Raw genomic sequence first — 23106 nt, 5'->3', positions numbered from 1 at the left:
TACCTTCCCCTTTAGCCAAGTAAGATGAGAACATATATGATTGGAACTCTGATTCCTAGGGGAAAATCCATCCATTTGTATGGATCTGTGTCATTCCAGGCTTTCTATTCAGCATAACTACCAAAATGTATAAGTAGTATTTTACGGTCTTACAAAGGCTGCTGTGGGGAGAAGAGAGATGTAAAGCTGCTTCTACAAAACCTGCCTAAATCTGGATTCCACTCATTAGAATTATCCATTTTGAAACATATTTGCCTTTTATAGAATACATTTCCCACATATATTAGTGCTATTGTAAAAAAGAAAGGTTTACAGGAGTTGGGCAAAAGTGTTCTGGGAGTGCCAGTCTATGCTGTATTATGCCGCTTTATTCTGTTTCTCAACTTCACAACTTTAAAACATGTGTTCAGCTCCCAAAATTTTGGAGGCAACCTGTGGAATTTGTACTATATTCTTCTCTATCTTGTATGTCCTCTTTCCTTTTTGTTATTTTTCATTTCTTACCTCCTAACTCCCCCATCACATGATTCAATTTCTGCTACTAAGATTGTCCCTTCTTCTTTGACTTCTCTATCTCTACCTCAGGTGTCTCTTTTACATTATCAGCATGCACTGTAAAAATGTTGTGCCAAGTGTTGGCTGTCTAATGCACACAGCAGAAGTCATGTTCATTTTAATTATATGGGAACAGAGTACATAAAATTCAAACTCTGTCCTTGAAGTAGGGTGACAAAGGAAAATACTGGAGATGTGAAGTGGGACTATCTCTGCTGCAGTATATTGTTGGCCATGTACCTATAAAGATAGTATCTGACCGGCCATGCTACTTGCCACTCATACACTGAGAACATTTCTTGAAAAGATTGCTATTTCACCAGTTGGCCAGTACAGTAGCACATACTGATGATAGACCCTGAAGACTGGAAGATCTGATTTGGAAATCTTTGGTAAATACTCCCAAGTCCAAACCTTAATTAAGAGATACAAGATGCATTACATCTGTAAGAAAGACTATGAGACACCAGACTATGCTTAAAATTATTATTAAGCATACGAGGCAAGATGGGCAGCAATCAAATCAAATAAATAAATACATTTAATCTGCCTATTAAAATTATTTGAGTTTGGAATTTTTGGAATTTTTGGAATTTTTCACACACATGTGAAAAACATGCGGTGTTGGGGGGGACTCGACGTTCCCACGTGACGCCGCTGCTGCGCGAGCTGCATTGGCTGCCTGTGGCCTTCCGGGTGCGCTTCAAGGTGCTGACTATCATCTTTAAAGCGCTCCATGGCATCGGACCCGGATACCTTCGAGACCGCCTCCTGCCGCAGATTACCTCCCATCGACCTGTACGCTCCCATAGAGTGGNCCCCAGAGATCAGGGTCATCCCTGATCTCCCTTCCTTTCGCCGCGCCCTCAAGACTTGGTTATTCCAGCTTGCAGGACTGGCCTAGGGTAATTTTTAGAGGGGTTTTAATTATGTTTTAAATTTGACAATATTTAAATATCTCTTTTAATTAATTTTAAATTTGTATTGTTATTTATGTATTTTAATTGATTGTCAGCCGCCCTGAGTCCTACGAGGAGAAGGGCGGGATATAAATCCAAATAATAAAATAAATAAAAATAAAATAAATATACTTCAATAATTAGAACTGTTTGCAATAGTGGTGAATATCTGTAGCTCGGGTGTAGGATAAGGGTGAAGGTTTGTTCTCCGAGCTTGTGAGTTGGTTTCCAAACATTTCATTGCCAGGCTATATAACCTTCAGCGGAGTTTAGGGGAGAATTAGAATTGTTTACAGAAATGGCAATTTAATATTATCAAGTATAAAAGATGCAATTATACAGTGTTGTCTATTTGCTTTAATAATCTTATTAATGTCACTCAAAGAAATACGATTGCATTCAGAGGTTTTGTTTTTGCCTTTTACTGGAAAGTCTATGGAGATTCTCAGTCATTCAGGTCATAGTAATCCCAAAGGTACTTTTTCACGAGGCAACTGGAGTTTCTTGTTTTTCTTTGAAGATGTTTAGCTTTTCATCCAAGAAGCTTCTTCAGTTCTGACTGGATGATGGGGAATGGAAGGATTTATACTCCTTGCAGACAGCTGGTTATTTGCATTCTTTTAGAGAGTTGTTGAGGCCATCTGGAGGTTTATCTGTGTCCTCAGGGTCACCTGAGTAGTGCAAATGGGTGTGGAGCCTTCATGGAACTGCTGAAAGGACTGTGTTGTAGACTGGAGATAGATGATGCTGTATCCATCCCCCTCTGTTTTGACATAGATGGCCTCTTTGACCCCTCTTTCAAACCAGCGGTCCTCTCTATCAAAAATGTGGACTTTGCTGTCTTCGAAAGAGTGGCCTTTGTCTTTTAAATGCAGAAATGTCTGCATGTTTAAACTCTAGTTGCCTCGTGAAAAAAACAGCTTTGGGATACTTTTACTGGAATAACTTTTCAAGGCTATATTCAAGATAACACTTGTTTCAAAGTTTTGATCCGCAAAATAGTTTTAAAAATTCAAAATCAGAGATGGAAAGGCTTTTCTCTCTACTGTAGTCCTCCCTGAGTCAGCCACAAAGGAAGGCAGGTAGCCCAGAGTCCTATAAAATAATGGTCCTCTTTTTCACTGAACTTTCTCTTTTTCATTTATAGCCAGCTGTATAGCCATGACTTAGATTTTTATTGCAGATAAGCTGCATAACTACAAGCAGATACAAGGGGAAAATTTTATTATTCAGATATTACAAAAACAATATTCATATTGTTTCCATTTAAAGAACTAAAAAGTGACAGTATAGTAAAGTAAAAGAAATCCAGTACATATCATACAGTATATACAGTGGATATGGAAATTCTACACAGCCCTATTAAAATACTACATTTTTTAGGTTATTTATGTATTTATTTAATTTGTTTGCTGCCCTTCTCACCACTAGGTGACTCTGGGTGGCTTACAATGGTAAAAAAAAATACATACACATTCATACAATAAGAGTAAAATACTATATCAGCTATAACTAAAAGATGGGGTGGCGGGAGAAGGATGAGCGGTGGGAGGATACCATTTTATATTTATATCAAAAAGATCGTAATTAATATTAATTTTAAACCTACATTTATTTAGCAACAATACTAAAGTCTTCCCAATGCTGAGAGGTATATGAAAGATGATTACGTTCTAGGAGAAGGAGGTATCACTGAGAGGATGAGAATTAATTATGATATTAGAAGTTCCTTGGCTATCCGGGAAAAAATCCACTCTACTGATGCCAATTTATATTATTCCATCTGAATTGTATTAGAAACCCTGATCTGTTGGGGAATCATGAATCTATTAGATGTAGAATCTCTTATTTCTGTGCAATGGCTCTCAAAATAGCTCAACCATTGACATTCCCATTTTTCTTTCAATAAATAAAATAAAATATGGATGCCTCCTACTTCACACTTTGACTTAGTGAAAAAATAAGATACTGAATATAACATCTGATTTACTTTCTGGTTTTTCCTTCTCCAACCTAAATTCTTTATTGGGACAAGGAAGCAAATATAGGAATCAATTCTGATAGCATTCCCCTTTCTTTTCAGTTTTAATACAGGTAGTCCATGACATACAACCACAGTTGACCCCAAAATTTCTGTGGCTAAGGGAGCCAGTTGTTAAGTGAATTCTGTCCCATTTTAGACCTTTCTTGCCACAGTTGTTAAGTGAATCACTACTGTTGCTAAGTTAGTAACACAGTTGTTAAGTGAATCTGGCTTCCCCATTGACTTTATTGATCAGGTCACAAAAGTTGATCACATGACCCCGGAACACTGTAACCGTCATAAATATGAGTAAGTTGCCAAGAGTCTGAATTTTTATCCTGTGACCCTGGGGGAGGCTGCAATGATCGTAAGTGTGAAAAATAGTCATAAGTCACTTTTTTTTCAGTGCTGTTACTTTGAACGGTCACTAAGTGAACTGTTGTAAGTCGAGAACTACCTGTACTAAACAAGTAATCTTTAATTCTTCATGTTAATAAATATCATATAATAAAATTTATTTTCATATTATGAACAGTCAACATTGGTAGTGTTAAATGAGAAGTAATGTACTGTGGCTGTAAAAATGGACAGATATTTACAGGATAATTTTCCTCCTATTTTTGCAAAACTAGATTTAGATTATAATTAGAAGTTATTTCCATGTTTTGTCTCATTATACTAATATATTTCCATTGGAAAAAGTGTATGTATTATGAATATGACCAGAACATCTAGTACCTACTTTGCACATAAATAAGGAAATTTTAAGATGGGTAACAGGGACCATTTGCAGCTCACAGGGACAATCTTAAGGCTGACATTCAATATGTATCTCAAGAGAGTCTGATATTGCTTCAAGACAATTTCTTTTTTAAATCTGAATGCCAGCCATTTAAAAGTAAATATATACTATGAAGTACACTATGGTAACTATTTTTGGCATTTGGAGAAAAAGTCTTGACAGACTAGAAAGGGGACTATTCTGGGTGGTAAACAACAAAGGCACATAATAGTGTCAAATTGCAGAATGTATGCAGTTTACACCTATTGTCTTTAAAGATGAACAAAGATAACTTTACCTGAAACAAAAATTGAAATACAGACGAAAGAATTGAAAAAAAAAATCAGACATTGCACACTGCAGCACTAAAAATTGTATCCAGTTATATCCTCATCTTTCAAACATGTTAACTGCACATTATGAAAAACAAATATATAACAGAATCCTGGAAATTACTAGAAATACACACTGCCTGCTGAATTCCAAAAAGCAACGCACCTATATCAACAACAAAACAGCACAATGAACAGCAATGCAGTGACAACATAACCATTTATTGACATATCTTACATTATGAACCTGATGGACTGCTGAGTAAGGATATCCTGCATTCTGGTTGGTCCATATTTCACAGACAGAAGACTGCTAATATAAATAGAAAACTATATCTCATCTTATAAATAATAATAATCCCTTAAACAAAAGAAGAATTAAAACATTGCACAGAGCATAAAATGTAATTGCAAAAAATTAAAAGAAAAAAACTATTATTTTATTGGAGTTGTCAATACTCTTTTTAATGTAATTGCTGTTAAAACAATTACAGAACATGAAAATACAGCATAACCCATTTCAGAACAATGAAATTATCCCTTGATTATGGATTAAAGCTTTCACTGCAGAGAAATCCAGTTATCCTGTCACACTCCAGTCTTTAATTTCTATTCCGTAGCTGAACAGTTTTCCAATATAAAGGAAGGAAGGAAGGAAGGGAGGGAGGGAGGGAGGGAGGGAGGGAGGAAGGAAGGAAGGAAGGAAGGACTTAAATCATCAAATAAATTATCAAACAAATGTCACTGCTGACCAAAAGGTATTAACATTTGGGATACTGGGTGCAGTACAACAAGCAAAACTTCAGCTATTTTAATTGTGAAGTCACCAAAGGGGAGGAGAGCTCTTCGTAATAGATCACCACACCTTATCTGTTGCAATAATTAGCAGCAAAAACTGCACTCATAGTTGTAAAATACCAGTTCAAATGCTACAATTTGTTGAAAGTATAATTACAGCCAGTCAGGAAAGATCCCAGTGCAGCAACTGTGTCAAAAAGAGTAGAAAATCAGTTTTCTATCATCAGACAGCAGCTCCTGATGTATTTTTCCTTATTTGGAGACCACAAATGAGTCCAAGATAATAGTTCATAGTAGCCAAGCAACTAAAGCACCAGATATAGTAGCTACCTGCAGTCTCCTGACTGGGCAACAATGAAAGACCTTAAACCGATGAGAAGTGCAACTGCATTCTTTGGATGTAGCTAGCAATTAATACATCAATAACTCAACCACAGTGTGCAGAGCACAGCCAGCAGTTAAGACAAAGAGCACAAATATAATACTGGTATCTAAATAAAGCCTAGATTTCAAACAGACACAGCTTTCTGTGAGAATACAGTATCCCACTTAAAATGCATTTTCGTCTTTGAAATCTGAGCACCTTTCACTGATAAATTATATCATTACTAAAATTCTGATGTTGTTGGAGACTGGCTTTCTCTGAACTGCCCAGAAAGAATCCTACAATTCAATATTGAGAATTTGTATCACAATCAAGTAGTTATTATTATTCAGCAAAACAGGAACTTCACCAGCAAACAGACCAAACCGTTTACCAGTTACACATATCAGGTAACTGGCAATTATGTATTGCATTATATGTAATTTGGTAAAGTTGTGAAGTGGTTGCTTCTTCAATATATTTTGGAAAATGAAGACCAAGGGTATCAAGCGTTATCTGGATTTTAATCTGGGCAAAGTTTGGAACAGGCTAGAGTCCTTCTGAGTATGGAGGAAAAAAATAACAAGGCAGAAAAAGCCTGAGGATAAAAAGTAGATAAACATACCAGATTCAGCAGTTCTCCTTATGGAATAAATCTGCTGAAAGCATAGCCTAAATTTGTACTTTATAATGTGCAAGGAGTATTGCTTTAGAAAGACTGATGGCTTGCAGAATCACATAGTTTCTCAGTGTTTGAAATAACACAAAATTTTCAGTGCAAATGCCCTAATAGCCCAATTTCAATATTCAAAGCTAGTTGTGGGGGGTCACACAACAAAGGCAGCATAGAGACACGGTGGCTAGATCATCACAAAAAAAGGCATTTCAGATTCTGCTTCTAATAAAAAAATTCAGTTGCCTTTCAGACAGCTGTTTGCTACTTTTAGCATTATCAGATCCACTTCACCCACCCACCCAAATTAAGAGATTTGAAATATTCCTAAAGAAGATCTAGCAGGATTCTGAAAATAATTTACTCTGACAACACTCATGCCCAGGGGTTTATTTTACTCCTTAATTAGTTGTCTGTCTTGTAATGTTTCAATTACTAGGTATGAGAATTTTGCATAAGAAAAACTAAACTATGGATGAAAAAGGTTTAACACTTGCTATTTCTATTGGTAAGGAAAATTATACTGAAGCAGCATCCAAAGTAACTTTGCATACAAGTGCCAAAAGTGAATTGTATTCTCTATGCATAATCAGGGCAACAGCACCCAAGGAACTCTAGTCCAAAATAAAAAATATGTAAAATATGTGAAAACACTTTAAATGCCTGTTTTATAACACAATTAAAAACTGGAGAGAAGGACAGGGTGTGTCCTACGTTGAGTAAAGCATAATTTTTATCTTTTTGCTTCAGGATGAGAGAGTTTCGAGAGTTTGAATATACACAATTTACTGAGATTGTACCCTGGGAGGTCAGAATCTGCCACCCTCCCATGTTGCGGATACTTCACCCATTTTAAGCATTCCACAGCTGTTATTTTGGTAACAATAGACTCCGTAAATACTTATGCATAGCCTCTCTGTTTTGACCTAGATATCGCCTCTGAAAACGAGGCTCTAGATTATGCATAATTTCTTTAGCTTCATGAATTTAGAAGGAAAACAAGAGACAACCTAGCAATGCCAGTTTATATTCGAAGTATTTCTAAAATTATTGTTTCGGCTGCAAAATACTGCAAAAGACAAAGCATATGTTACAATAGCTTCTTTCAAAATCTGTGTTGTTGTGTTTTGTAAATAGAGAACCAGAAGAGTTAGAAATCGGCTAAGACAGCAAAGAGTTGAAAATAATGACTACTGAATTGGATGGCTCCATTAGGTATTTAATATCTAAATAAAAACTGAAGAATAAATAATCAAGGGAATGTATCAGTATAGCAATATTTTCTGCATGCAAAAATTGTTCTGATTTCCAAGTATTTATAACCAAGTTAAAAAGTGACCTAGAAAATATTAAAAAAATTAAATTAAGGAATAATAAATGCTAACTTGTCAAATATATTCTTAAAATTAGAAGCAGCTAGTTTCCAGGTTAAAAAAAGCAAGTTTTTGGATAGCTTGAATATAATTTTTAATAGAAGAAAAGCTTAGTTCCATAAATTATAGTTTATACTTTGTATTTGGTCTTGAGCAGGATAAAATTTCAACTAACTTCAAGTCTGATAAACTAAGCGCTGAACCAAACCTTTACTTACAAATAATATAGATGGGGAAAGGCTGATATATTAAATCATCTAGCTCAGTAGAAAGCAGCACCTGTTCTTTGCTGTTCTCAAACTTCTAAGCAGTGCCATATCTAGATAGCATTTGGATGGATGTCCCAGATACGTAGCTAGATTGAACATTAAAAAAAAAAAAAAACTACCCCTTATAGTGCCATGAAATCCCTGGGAACTAAATGCAAATAGAAAAGTTTTTAGCTTTGTTTTCATTCAATAATTTAATATGTACAGAATTATAAAATAATAGACTTTAGGAGAATGAGTTTATGAATTCTTGTGCAGCCATATGCTACTTATGCATAACTTTGTAATTCTAATCCTAAACAACATGTATTATATTTCTTCTCTGGCACTTGTCAAATAAAATTCTACAAACTCATAATAAATGCTTGGATCAAGACTAAAAGCGATTATTTTAACTATAGAAGTTCACTGTGTCAAATCCACAGGATTCAGAGTGATGCCTGCAACCTGAACAATGTTTTTAAAAATTACAGAGACAACATAAGATCATGTTATTGGTATTAAAAAAGTAGCCAGCATTCAACATAGGAAATCAAGAGCTTCCTCCTATCTGGCCAGTTATATCAATTAGCATAAATCCATCTGATGCAAGTCAGGAATATGAAGGAGATATGAAATCTTTTTCCACATCTTAGAACTTTGCCTATTCAAGGTTAGCAGAAACTAACATTGTTGTGAATACTTATGGATGGATCTGTTTTTCATTTTAAGTTATAACAAATAATAACAAAATCTCTACATCGAACTGCCCCAAAGAATTGCCAAGAGTCAGACAATGGAATGAATAACATCATCTTCATAAAATCAGTATTTATACACTGACACCTTCAAGTGACAAGAAAAGTATTTTCTTTTAATATATGAATATTTTTTAAATTACTTCTAATAGAGGGCTTTAAAAGTCATGTCCGTATTTTTAAAAGTTAGCATTCATATTCTGAAAAACTTGTGTTACTCTTGTTATTCCAAGGCACTGGAATGATTCCATAGAATTAGAAAGAACAAAAGAATGTCTCCATTTGCCTAAATCTAACCTCTTGCTTACATTCCATCACCAATATTGAATTCCTAGACGTTTGCCCCAAGGAATGAAATGATGCATTTTTCAAAGCAGAATTTATCCTTACTATTTGTATTCTAATACACTGAACACGCACTACAGAATGAAAATTTGTCTGACTCCTTTCTACTTGCCATAAATATTGCCATAATATCTCTTTTCAGGTTTAGAATCTTTTTCTTTTTTAAATGGAATTCAAAAGACCATAGCTAGCACACTTTTTAAGTTTGATTTTGCTTTGGGAAAACCTGTAGAAATAGCTTTTATATAGCTTAGAACGCTTCATAGTGAATGATTTGAATGATACATAAATTTTAATGGCAGTGGTCTGACCATAAAGTTTAAGACATCTATTCAGATTTTTCTAATACTGGTTTTAGCACTAAGATTTTTTCAGCTTTTTTCAGAGTTTTAAAAATATCAAACTTAAGTAATATTAGAAAGCCCTTTTTTAAAATCTGAACTATGCTTTCAGATCTATCTATTAATATTCAATACCCATTTTTTAAAAACTCTCTATTTTATACAATTTATGAGCAATATTTCTTCAAATAGCAAGAAATTCTAATGTCAAAAATGATTAATTACAAAAATAAATTATTAAAACATTGGCGGTTATCATATTCAAACTCTTTAACTGCTGTTCTTTTAAAGTAAGCATTTTTAATAATGTATTTTCTCTGCAGTTTTCAAAGCTGTCTTATATTCTAGAGACAGATTCTTCCAGTACTTTCAGCTAGTAGATTAAAAGAAAATCCAATTCAGCAGGAGAAAATAAACTGTTCTTTTGAAAACTGAGAGATAAAAGACAATAGAATCAAGGTTAGGGTCACAGCAAAGTTTACTTGAACAAACAATGGATGTCAAGTCAAGTTACCATCAAACTTTGTGACCTCAACTGTCTTCACATTTGTTTAAAGTGTTCATAGTTTCAGATGGATACAATATGGTTCGTGATAGGACATCTGTCATTCTATGCACCACCAGAGAATAATTTACATAATCCAAAGGCAGTTTTGCAGATAGGAACTCAAGTATACTATCCTTTAGATTGAAATCTTGAACATTTTTGATCATATACTGTATATGTTTGCTTTACTGTCATTAATGGACTAATCATGTCTAGTTTAAGACTAGAAAATATGTATACGTTAACTATATATTTAATTATATATAATTATAATATATATATGGTATATATAATATATAATATATGTTAATTATATATAATTAAAAATTATATTTAATTATTTATATGATTTCATATAAATAATGATATATATATTAGAAAGCCTTCAACAAATCCCATCTAAAAGTGTAGATAATGGTGCACCCTGCAATTTAATTCTAAAATACCAATTTCTGTACGTTCTCTTAATTCTCTTATATCAATAGAAGTTAAAGCCAATTGTATTGTAAGCCAATTTTATAAAAATATTTCTATCAAAAAAACATTTCCCCTGGCAAAGGTGGAATTTTACAAATTAGCTGTAAATTAGCTGAATAGTAAAACTACAGTAAATGCAAAAATAATGGAAATATTCCAGAACTGAATAGATTTTCAGAGCTGATGAATTGATAAGAAACAAATTTACCGAAACACAATATTCTTAACTAAACCTATGTCTTATGAAAGCTTAGCAGTTCCCTTAGGATGATGGGATTTTATTTTTGAAGTTGGCTACTTTCCTCTTGGCTGTCCATTGTAAATTCTTTATCCAAATTATTAAAAAAAAATAGTTTAAATTAGAAAAACTAATTAAGAAATTATTTTCCATCTTTTTTAAAAATATTGATTTTTAAAAAATACAAAAGCTATCACAGGTTACCTACACAGCCTCAACAGTCAAAAATTCTGAACTTCATTAAGTTCCAAGAATTCACAAGAAATTAATGAGATATGGTCACTATACATAAGGTGACCAACCGTCCTCCTTTAGGGAGGACAGTCCTCCTTTTGTAAGTTCTGTCCTCCCTCAAAAAGTGTCCTCCTACATGTCCTCCTTTTTGATATTTGAAGACTAATCTGCAGGGCTTTTTTTTTTTTTTTGTCATAGAACGCTTAGAATGGCGTTCCGGCACCTTTTTTTGATGGTTTTTTTTCAACTTTTGCATGTGCTGTGCTACTCCCGCTATTGGCTTTTGAAAGCCAATAGGAATTGCTGCTGAGCGTGCCAAAACACCCAGTCGGCAAACTTTGCACATGTAAGTTGTCTGTATTATTGTTGCAATGAATAAAATGTTTCTTTTATTTACGATATTTTTTTCTTCAATTTATTTGTGTCCTCCTTTTCATTGTAAAAAAGTTGGTCACCTTACTATACAGTATGTCCCAAGTGATTTTCAGCTGTAGTAGTGTATTTCACAGGTCTGAAAGTCTTTTCCTATGTCAAGAAAATATTTCCCTTTCCTTGATAACCACAGTATACTCAGACAAATTTAAAGAAATCCATCTCTCTATTATGAGTAGAGTATTCTGTGACATGCATTCCTGAATACACAAGTCATATAGGCAGCAAAGAACAGGTTTATTCTACAGCTTGTCAAATCTGTTTGGGCTAGAGCATTTTAGATGATTTATATGAGAATTTATTGCTATGAAATTGTTTTTAAAATTATTTCACAGAGAAGAACAATACTGTATTCTATAATAACCTTTAATCACCTTAGGTAGTAAAAATTACATCATCTACACAGAAGAGTGAAACATATTGTATGTTTGAATCAGAATAAATCATCATGATAACCACCACCACACTTCACTACTAACTACCACTATCTCAAGGAAGAAAAGAAGAATGAAAACAAAGCAAAGTGGGTCAGTGAAATATTCAGGGACAGCAGTGTTGACATATCAATGGGAAGAGCAAAACCAGAGGGGAAAGCAGTAGAAGAGGATATGGCTTACTGAATGAACCATGTTGTTGCGCCTCTGACTTGTTTCCAGACTAGCAGTTATCAGATAGCCTAGCCCTAGCTGTATCATTCAGACAAAGGAGAAATACCGTAGGTTTTTCATCATGAACAACAGAAAGTAGTTCTATTATTCAAAAGCAAGCAGATTTTGTTTTCATTTTACACAATCATTTTATTCACATATCCCAGATACAAATAACTGTAAGTTTACAGAATTCTATAAAGCACTGGTGGGGGAAAGTGTAGTTGTCTGAAAAGAATTAAAAAGATAAAAAAACAACAGGAAAATTCAGCTGAAAAATCAAACACCAATTTCTGAAAGATAATGCTAGAGAAACAAATGTTTAAAAATACCTTTCTAATGAACATGGAATTTTCCAACTTTACCTGTGCCATTTGTCTTTCCAGTTTTGACCGAGGAATATCATCAAAATAACTGTCATTTCTTCTTCTCCTTGCATCTCCCTGCATGATAATGTGTGGTATATCCAGGGAACCACCAGTAGTGTAAGTGCTTTGGCTGAGTGAAGGAGACAACTGGGGAGGAGTGTGATTACCACTGGGTTCCTGCATCAAATACGAAAGAAAGTGGGAGCATGAAATAAACACTATTCTCAATACTCTTGAACAGTGTTTCTCAACCTTGGTAGTTTGAAGATATGTGGACTTCAACTCCCAGAATTCCCCAGCCAGCACATTGTCCACATATCTTCAAGTTGCCAAGGTTGAGAAACACTACTGAAGTTAAATGTGCAAGAACACCTGCACTGTTCAATTCATATTAATAACATGAATAAAACACTCTGGGTATACTCAATTCTGGGTAAACAATAGTTCCAGTACTGGCCAGTGTTTAGAAATGTAGAAAATTCATAAACTTTAAACTGACAATGATAATTCAATAACTTGAATTCTCACTTCTTACAGGATTTAAGGATCTTTTTTTAAATATTACCATAGTTACACATATAAGAGACATCATTAGCAAAGCTATATACATAAAAGAAGTCACATATAAAGGAATTACCTGTATGGCTGAAAAGACTGTTTTCCAGAAGGAAATCATAAAGCTATTAGTGATAACAATGACTGCTCTTCAAGCACCTGAAGAGTTTTCACAGATCAAATAGTGCCACAGCATATAGGACATGAAATAAGACACTTATGAACAGCTAGTAAAATTTCAGTTTAACAATATATCAGTTTTAAAATGCTCTCAATGAAAATGATTTCTCAGTTGATTCAGTGTCATTATGGGCAAGTAGTGAGATCTCAATACACGTGAAGGCTGGAGATGTTATTGAAGATATTTAAAACTGGTTTTCTACATGGGTCAAACCTGACCCGATGCCTAAATAACCCTTCCAATATAGGTAGTCCTTGACTTACAACTATTTGTTTAGTGACTATTTGAAGTTACAACTGCACTGAAAAAAGTGACTTATGACCTTTTTGCATAGTTATAACCATTGCAGAAAGAGTAGTCTGTAATCTGTAGTAGCTTTCTTTATTATTTGAACAGAAATAGTAATTAAAAGCAAATAAATCTCTTTCCAATCTCCATAAAAAATAAAATTGTATTTATATAACAGACAGTTGTTATATAAACATTAGTAAGACTGAGTTTGTACCACATAATCATATTAAAATATCAGGGTAATCATGAAATATCAGCTAATGAAATAGGAAAATAGTGCTTTATGGCTTGGCAGTACATAGATATTAAATAAGGTTACAGATCACAGTATTAATAAAAAATAGAAGACTTGACTTTAACTGAATATTTAATACTGCGCACAAAAAAATCTAAGTAGTTATGTTAATGCATAGTGACTTCCCAATTGGACTATTGTAACATACTCTAGATGGGACCGCCTTTGAATACAATCCAGAAGTTATAACTGGTCCAGAATGTAGTAGTGAAAGCAGTGTTCGGTGTCCCTTGATTTGCCCATCTTCTACCACCCTTGTGTGAGCTATACTGTCATCTTGTACCTTTCCTAATGCAAGTCAAGGTGCTAGTTAATACTTTTAAAACTCTACATGGCACGGGGCCAGTTTATTTGTGAGACCACCTCACAAATAAACTGAAAAAGAGCTGGCTCTTCTCCAAGCACTGGGATAGGGTCAGGTTGGAGCCCAGGTTTAGTTTGGGGACGGATGGGTCGAACAAGAATTGCTGAGGCACCAGATTTTGGTTTTACTGTTTCCATATTTTTTTGTCTTGTTTCTACTGTTCTGGTGAGTCACCCAAAGTTTTACAATTGGTGACCATTTAAATAAAAAAATAAATAAAAATAGTAAAACTTGAACTTTGTGAATCTTTTTCGCTGGTTTCTAGAGGTTTTTTTTGCTGTTTTTCATTATTTTTTGCCTGTTTCCAGAAAAAAAAACCATTCATGAAAGTGGGATTCAGATTTATGACTGCATGATTCACTTAGCATGATTTGCTCAATGAGTGACATAAAAATAGTTGAAAAATTGGGTCAAGTCATGTGGTGTCTTGACTTGTGACTGAAATACCAGTCCCAAATGTGGTCATAAGTCAAGGACTACCAGTATATAGTATTCTAGTAGCTAAATATGAGGACGCAATAAAATTAATAGTTGTTTTTTTAAAGCGCAAATTCTGATATTTTTCCTCCTCATCTCACAAAGCTCAAGCACCCTTATAGAAATTTACAAATGTAATAATTGTATAGTGGTAGATTTAGTTATTAAATAATATCTGTGTTGGAAGATACTATGACTTACAATGTATGCTTCAGATGTTACAAGGATTTGATGGAACCTACCCTGAGGGTGATAGAACGTGGTGGTTTCTGAGGTGGATCTTCGTGAAGTCTGTCTCCCAATGAGGCCAAAATGCGTTTTCTGTGGCCAAGCAAGCTTATTTTTAAAACCTGAAAAATAAATGTTTCAAAAATAATAAATCAATTAAGAACCTTTTATAAAAATATGCATAGCGAACTACGACCAGATTATTATCCATAATGTTTAAGCGCCATATATATTTATACTTAAGAACATATGCTTATGGGAAAACAGGTGGGAAAAAATCCCAAGAAAAATCCAAGATACATATTGAGACAAAGGCAAGCAGGTTGAAAAATGTGCCATGTCAGAAAGGCAAAGTAGTAACAACAGAGTTTTGAAGTTAGTACCTGGATAAATAAGTACTTGGGATTATTAGGATCATTTTCACAAAAGAAGAGAAGTTGAAAAAATATAGAAGGATATAAAATAGAATGATAATTGCTTGGAATGATAAAATGAAGTTGCCTCTTGAGTATCTATCATCAAGTCATTTTTGACTCCTAGTGACCACATAGTCAAAATCAACTTCATGATGCATATTCAATCAATCAATCTAGAGTAAAGCTCAAGAATAATGGAAAAATATTCTAGAATGTCAAAAATAACTAAAAATCAAAGATATACTTGAATTCATAAGAAAACAGACTATAATTTCAGTCATTCAGCTAAAGAAAATTCATACTGAACATTTTGGCAGGACGTAAAAGGAATTTATTATTTGACTTTGGGTACATACCCAAAAAACTTGAATGTTCAGTGCACTTAACAAGTCAGGAAAACAAGCTGGGATTGATCTGTTCACATGAAATATTACTTCCTTATTCTAGATTATTTAACTGATATCTAGTTCTATGATCCTGTAACTATATGGTTATCAGTCTAAAGAGCATGCAATGAAAGTTACCAAGTTATTTCTGGAAAAAATCCAAATTCCAAAATTCCAAATATAACTAGACAATTATATCCAAAATTTGAGGAAAACAGAAAAACAAATCTATAAATCATATTTCTGCTGGAAAATGTGGTATAGTAACCTATTATACAATATTATTCAATAAAGAAAATCTTGCATGGTACAATATCATTCAAACTACTCAAGAATGAATGTTTTGAAAGAGTTCAGTTTCAAAATGAACATGGTGAACACATGATAGTAATAAATAATACAGAAATGTTACATTCAAACAACAGAAAACAGCTTGTAAGAAAACATTATAACACATTGTAGTTTTCAATAGAAATTTCACAACTTGAAAAATTAACGGACTCTGAACTGATAAGTGTTTATAATCAATTAAAGGAGAGAAGAAAAATATCACCAACAGCAATAAATCTGGAGACCATGCCCAGAAATTAGGAATAGAATTAAATGTGGTCTAATAGTATGCAGATCAATGACAGAATCCAAATACAGGTAGTCCTTGACTTATAATCATTCATTTAGTGACTGTTTGAAGCTACAACGGCACTGAAAAAAGTAATTTATGTCCAGTTCTCACATTTATGACCGGTGCAGCATCCCTATTGTCACATGATCAAAGTTCACACGCTTGGCATGTGACACTTGCAGTGTCCCAGGGTTTATGTGGTCACCATTTGTGACCTTCCCGACTGGCTTCTGACAAGCAAAGTCAATGGAGGGAAGTCAAATTCACTTAATATTGACTTAACTGCAATATTTTGCTTAACAATCATGACAAAAAAACTTGTAAAATGGGGCATGACTTACTTAACAACTGTCTTGCTTAGCAATGGAAATGTTGGGCTCAATTGTGGTCATAAGTCAAGGACTACATTTATGTTGTACAGTCAATTTACTTTTCCCCAAATTTCTCTTCTCAATTTTCTCCTCTCCGTGTTGCTCTCCTAAAGTCAAAGATTTAAAATATACCAATATGAGAAAAGCAATAAACTGCATAATTTACTTTTAGATAAGATATAATGGTAACCTGTTTAAAAAGATATAATATTTAGGGGGAGGGAATGCATTCTCTCACACTACAATTTGACCAATTAAGTCCATGTTATTATAAAAAATGCACTATAATACTGAATAAAAATTGTTGCTATTATATAGACAAAAATAGTGTCATATTATGTAATAAAATACTGAGCGGACTTGAAACTCTATTGTTGTCCCCTCTAAAAGGAAGAAGCTGCATCTTGCTTGACTCCTCATGTTGTGCCAGTGTTTGTGCTAAAATGTTTGCCCTATTGTTTAATTATCTGTGATAAACATTTGGATTGCTTAGAGCAGAATATGAAGATGAATACCCTGGAAGAATGTAACAGCAATAACCTCAGTACAGGTATTGTTTCTATGAAACCATATGGATGTGCCCATATAGCTCAACTCATTTTTATATATTTAATGCACATGAGAATAGACGTTCCCATTCAATTTTGTGTAACCCAAATCCACAATAGGTCAGAGATAAGGAAAGAAGAGTTTGTCAATAATAAAGATAACCTGTACTTCACAACCCCTAACATACTATTTTTTAAAAAATAAGAATTTGGCAAAGTTCTAATTTTTACAGTGCACAAAAATCAGTGTTCTGACTGAAAATTATATTTTTAAAATATATTTTAGAGGGAAAAACAGGAAAATGCACTCATTTTTGATGCAGTATGGGCAACTGACAGTTTTATTAATGAGGAAAGATTATATAATCAAAAGTAAGAGTTAGGAAAATTAATCAATAATATCTATAAATTTTTTCATATTATCTTTTCCTGAATATAAAGCAGAATGGCTCAAAATTATTCACTACAATATAAAATTCATTGTTAAAGCTATGATTAATAATAAATTAGATTCAATAAATTTACAGTGTAATTTAGATATTAATTCAGTATTCAATATTACCTCTTAGGATTTTATGTATGCATAATTTTCCTATGAACAGCAACATTAAATTGATTGTTCTGTTTGCAAAGTAAATTAATGCTGGGCTCCATTAATTAGAGAGCAATTATTAAACTAGTTAGCACATATCCAATTTGCATTATTTAATACAAGTTTATACATGCATGCAGAGAAGACACCAGTGGGAAATGGGCAGGTTCAGGTCCTCTTAAAGAAAATGTTGTCTTTACTCATACAAACAAGCTATTACTCCAACTACATAACTGTTTAAATCATTTTAGCCCTGTATCATTGAAACGGAAGACATTTCAATCTAAAAGAAAAAGAAAAGAAAAATCTAAAATGTTCCAAAATTCTGAAATACCAATTGCCATTAAAAACAAAAAAATCCACACTACTGTTTCTCTACTTGCAAATTTTTCCAAAATATGTTAACGCTCTATGTGGAATCCATCATATCTGCCACCCTCAGGAGAGTGCAGATTCATTAGAGTTAGTGCCCCACCTCCTGAAGCAAAAGTCCTCTCAGGATCTACTTCACACAAAAAGGAGAAATAAATTACCAGTCTTCTGCATATTCAGTCCACATTGAATGTATTTGGCTGTTTGGAGGAAAATTTTACTCAGACCTTCAATGGCCCTCAAGATATCATTCCTTCTGCATATCAATTCTCACTGAAAGTTCTGATGTAGCATAACTTTATTACTTTGCAGGCATTCTTCCCTCAGAGAACAACCCAATCCTAGAAATAGAGGTGGGGTAACACAAGATTTTGCTATATACTGACAATCGGCAAAACAAAGTCACGTAGGCAATTGTGTGAAAAAGTGTAAGATCAGTTCACTGATAAAGTTACCTCTGAAACATACTAGAAATCTTCAAATTCAAGCAAGGGAATGGTGGGTGAAGCAATTTTTAGAATTGGGGAAATGGCTTGGCTCAAAGCTCTCCAGAGCTTTAGTACTGTAAATTGTAAGTAGACATTTTGCAATTTAACCTAGGAAAAGAATAAATTTGGCTGCCCAAGATGAGTATAGTATGGGAATCATGCAAAATCAATGCCAAAAAGTATAAAATTTGTGTGTGGAATGACTCCAAGACAAATAAGAATATTTTTAAAAGTACAAAAAAACCAGTATATCAAAGCAATTTAAAGTATTTTTGTCCTGTCTGCCATATATTAAATATTGGCAATTGTTAGCCATATTGTGTTGCATACGTAAGATACCTTATAAAAGTCATAGCCAAATAAAAGGATCTTTACTGGGATATTTGTCTGACAATGAAACTGCTCTTCTTCTGAATTCTTTTGGGCAATGCATATCAATGACTACAGTTTCAGAAGAAGGCTGCCCAACTGCAAAAGGCAAAGCTAATGTTAATAAGGATAAGGAATTTCCTTGCATGAAAGCAAGCTGTTATAAATAAATAGGACAAGCAAGAAATGAATAAGATGGGGCAAGTGATTTCTGGAAATAATGTCCATCCATTAGAAGAAGTTGGCAAATAGATAGTGATAGTCAGAAAACAAAGTTTAGACAAAGATTTCTCAAGACTCTCTTGGGTATAATTAATTCCGCTTTGAATAAAGTTTAGATGGTCTCTTAATAATGTCTTTTGCAAGATAGTAATTGATCAATATGTGCATATCAAAACTAAATTAAGGCAACTGATTTTTTTTATGCCAGCCAAAGTATCAATCTGAATTTACTGACTGCAAATATTAAAAATTTCATCAACTGTTGGTTATTTCAAATCCTTTACAAATGCTTGTCATCTTTCATTGTCCCTCATCCCTGCAATTCTGCATTTCTCTTTCAAGTTGCTTACTCTTTTCTACTTCATTTTCCTTTTGTACTTAGTTGGAACAGTCCACACAGATTCCCCTTCTTATAATTCATTTGTCTTATGTCCATTTTATTCTTTGTTTTGTTCCATCCTGCACAATTAGAGCAATTCAATTTGAATTCACAACTTACTCTGCACTGAACCTATTTAAGGATAGGAAGAAAATGAAATCAATCTTATATCACAGAGAAGAAATGTTTACCCAGAACACATCACTGTCTATGACTTATGAAAGGAAACATGCCCTTTTTAATAATTGTGTAGTTCGTAGGCAGATGCTGTTTTCATGTTCCAATATGTTCTGTAGCAACACTTCCAGATAATATTCAAACTACTGCACAACCCTAATTGTTATATAAGTACCTTCTTCTGTCAGAAGCCAGTATACTGGATAAACTTACATACTTCATGTCTGCACTTAGTACACATCTCAAAATATATCAACTTCCTTAGTAATTAAACTCCATAATCTTGAAAGAATGTAATCAACATACCCAAAATAGCTGCCAGAAAATGGGTGTGGTGTATAAAATGTACAATTAGCAAAGGTTCATCCCTCCAAAGATGTCCTCTAGAACCCTTAAGGGACATTTGGAGGTCCAAATGCATTCTCTTGTGTACTACCAATCACTTACAATTTAATTCTGAGAAATCCTGGAGAATCTGTAAACCCAAATGACTGAAAGAGCGCAAATATTTCCCCTATCTTCAAAAAAAAATAGAGGGTGCAAGGACTCAGCAGTTAAAGACACTGAGCTTGTCTGCTGGAAAGCTGACAGCCGAGATTTGAGACCCAAGCAACACGCAAGAGGGTGAGTTCCTGTTCCTGCCCCATCTCCTGTCCACCTAGTTCGAAAGCATGCAAATGCAGGTAGATAAATAGGTACCACTTTGGTGGGAATGTAACAGTGTTCCATGTGCCTTTGGCGTATAGCCATGCTGGCCACATGACTATGGGAAATGTCTTCAGACAACACTGGCTCCCTTGGCCAAAAAACAGAGATCAGCACCATTTCCTAGAGTCATACACCATGGATCCCCAACCCCTGGGCCGGAGCCCCCTATCGGACCTTGAGCTTCTTAGAACCAAGCTGCAGAAATGGCGGGAGAGTGCATGCACACACATCCCCACTTGTTCAAGCAGCAGAGCACGTGTGCACATGCTTCATTTGCGTGAACAGTGCATGCACATGCATGCCGCTCATGCACATGAATCTGCGCATGCATGCTTGCCCAACGCAGAACCCTCTTCCCCCCCCACCAGTCTGCAAAGCCAGAAAGGTTGGGGAAGTCTGTCATACATGACTGGACAGGGAAATCTTTAGCTTTACTAAAAAAAGGTGTGAAAGAAAATCCAGCAAACTGTAGACCAACATTATTTGGGGGATATTTTTAGTAGATTGAAAACAATGTAGTAATTACCATGATTGTTCAGGAACAAATCATGCCAGATCATCCTTATCTTATATTTTTTATTAGGTAACTTACAACATTGTGAGAATGCTGAAGTCTTCAAAATAGCTTACAACAAGGTTTTCCAAGGTATGCTATTTAGCAAGCTAGTTCAGTAAGGGCTGAATGGTTGGACAATCAGATATGCATATCTGTCCTAAAAATTATACTCAAAGAATGGTCATTTATAGTTCTTCATCGAATTGGAAAGATATATTAATTTGGGTGCTATAAGGAACCGACTTTCATCTTTTATTTTTCAGTGTTTTAATTAATTTGAATGAAGAGTTGGAGGAAGTAACATCAAATTGGCAGTGGGCACAAACTTGGGTGGGATAGCTGAAATCCTAGAAAAGCTAAATAAAATTCAAGGTGACTGTGGTAATTTTAGAAAAATTGGCTGAAAATAATAAAATGAAATTTAACAGAAACAAGTGCAAAATTCTTCACTTAGGAATTAAAATTCAAACACAGAGGTATAAAATGGAAGAAACCAGGGTTGATCATTGTACTTGTGAAAAAATATACTGTAATAGGCTACAAACTGAACATGAATTAATTGTGTAATGAGGCCATAATATAGTTTTTTGCTCTGGATAGGGTGAGCTTCCTTTATAAGACAAGGTCCGCAGTATGGGGGTATATTTTCATAGCTGTTGTTAGGGAAGGCGCTCCAGCTTTAGCTGTTGCAGCCCTTTCTTGAGAACAAGCCTTGGCCACAGTAGTTCATCTCCTTATACCTCAATGATAGAAAACCCCAAAATGCTCTGCATGTGATGACTAATCAGAAACCACAGATGGTACTAAGTGTAGTGGTCTGCCTTCTGGTGGATAAGAACTGCTAAAGCTATGTAACACCAGTTATTAAAGTGGTGCTTTGGTTTCCATTAAGAGGTGGCAGTTGGGTACCATGATGGTGCTGAGAGCTAGTGAAGCTATAGTACCTCAGGGTGCCCAACTTCTCCTCCTAGGGATGGTCAGTGAGAACAATGGGAGGCTCCTGGTCCCTAGTCTTGGAGGAAATAGGTGGGTGGATGGACTGCATGTAGCATTCATAAATGGGAGCTGGTTGCCAAGTGTCCAAATTTTTATCAAATGACAGAGGTGTGGCAGTGCCCATAACTAGCATTTGTTGAGTGCCATAGTAGCTTTGAATGGTTGTTGGATGAATGGTTATTAAGTGAGGACTACTTATACCCTCAAATTGAAAAAAGGGCTCTAGTAATCCCAATATAATTTTTAACATCTTTCCTGTTTGGGTAGTAAAAAATAATAAATTACAGACATTTGAGGAAATATGAGAATGTATCCATACTCTGCCTAACATTAAAAGACTATATAACTCTCATTAGGTCCAGGTATTCATTTGATCAGAAGAGAAATTAAATCCTGGTAAGTTTCTGATTCTTCAATTATTTTGTAGTAATGGAAATATACTAATAAAGCATTGAAGACATTTGAAAGTTGCTAATTTATTTGCAAGGTATTTATTGAAGTTATAACTGCAACAAGATGTCTTCCTAAAGTAAATACATAAGGTTAAATCCTTATACATTTCATTATATCCAATAATTCAACTCATAGCTATAATAAACATTACTATCAGTCTTGCAGGTTAGTCCAGACAAGTAGTACAGAAGAACTAGCTCTACTTTATTATAAGCAGGGCTTTTTTTCTCATAGAATGCCCAGAACAGAGTTCCGGCACCTTTTTTGGATGGAACCTTGTAGGGTAGGCAAGGCGGGTTGTATGACGTGTGTGAGTTCCGGCACCCTTTTTTTTTTAAAAAAAAAAAAGCACTGATTATAAGGATACATTAACAGAATCTTGCAAGTCTGAAAGTATATTTTCCCTTGACCTTTACAGCTCAAGAAACTAGGGAGGGAACTTCCTGAGACATTTGTCATGCCCATATTCCTTCAGCTCTTCCTTCATCTTCCAAATTCATTTGCACCTACCATTGCAATTCCTGAAGCAAGTTATAAAACTGGCACATAACTTGATATTTAAGTTTA

General features: G+C 34.3%; 1 protein-coding gene across 2 annotated transcripts in view; it reads right to left on the bottom strand.

The window, feature by feature from the left end:
• The window catches only part of LOC107290549 (ankyrin repeat and sterile alpha motif domain-containing protein 1B), a 32361-nt gene extending 19633 nt beyond the window's left edge, over positions 1-12728 (bottom strand). Inside the window, exon 1 of one of the 2 annotated variants that reach the window (XM_015819436.1) lies at positions 12491-12728. In XM_015819436.1, the coding sequence (XP_015674922.1) occupies positions 12491-12676 (186 nt within the window). In that variant the 5' untranslated portion in view covers positions 12677-12728. The remainder of the gene's footprint in view (positions 1-12490) is intronic. The other variant, XM_015819435.1, reaches the window with a different exon arrangement.
• Positions 12729-23106: the final 10378 nt, after the last annotated feature.

The sequence above is a fragment of the Protobothrops mucrosquamatus genome, unplaced genomic scaffold, assembly GCF_001527695.2.
Source record: "Protobothrops mucrosquamatus isolate PMUCROS unplaced genomic scaffold, P.Mucros_1.0 scaffold921, whole genome shotgun sequence".
NCBI lineage: Eukaryota > Metazoa > Chordata > Lepidosauria > Squamata > Viperidae > Protobothrops > Protobothrops mucrosquamatus.
This window is presented reverse-complemented; position numbering and strand designations above follow the sequence as displayed.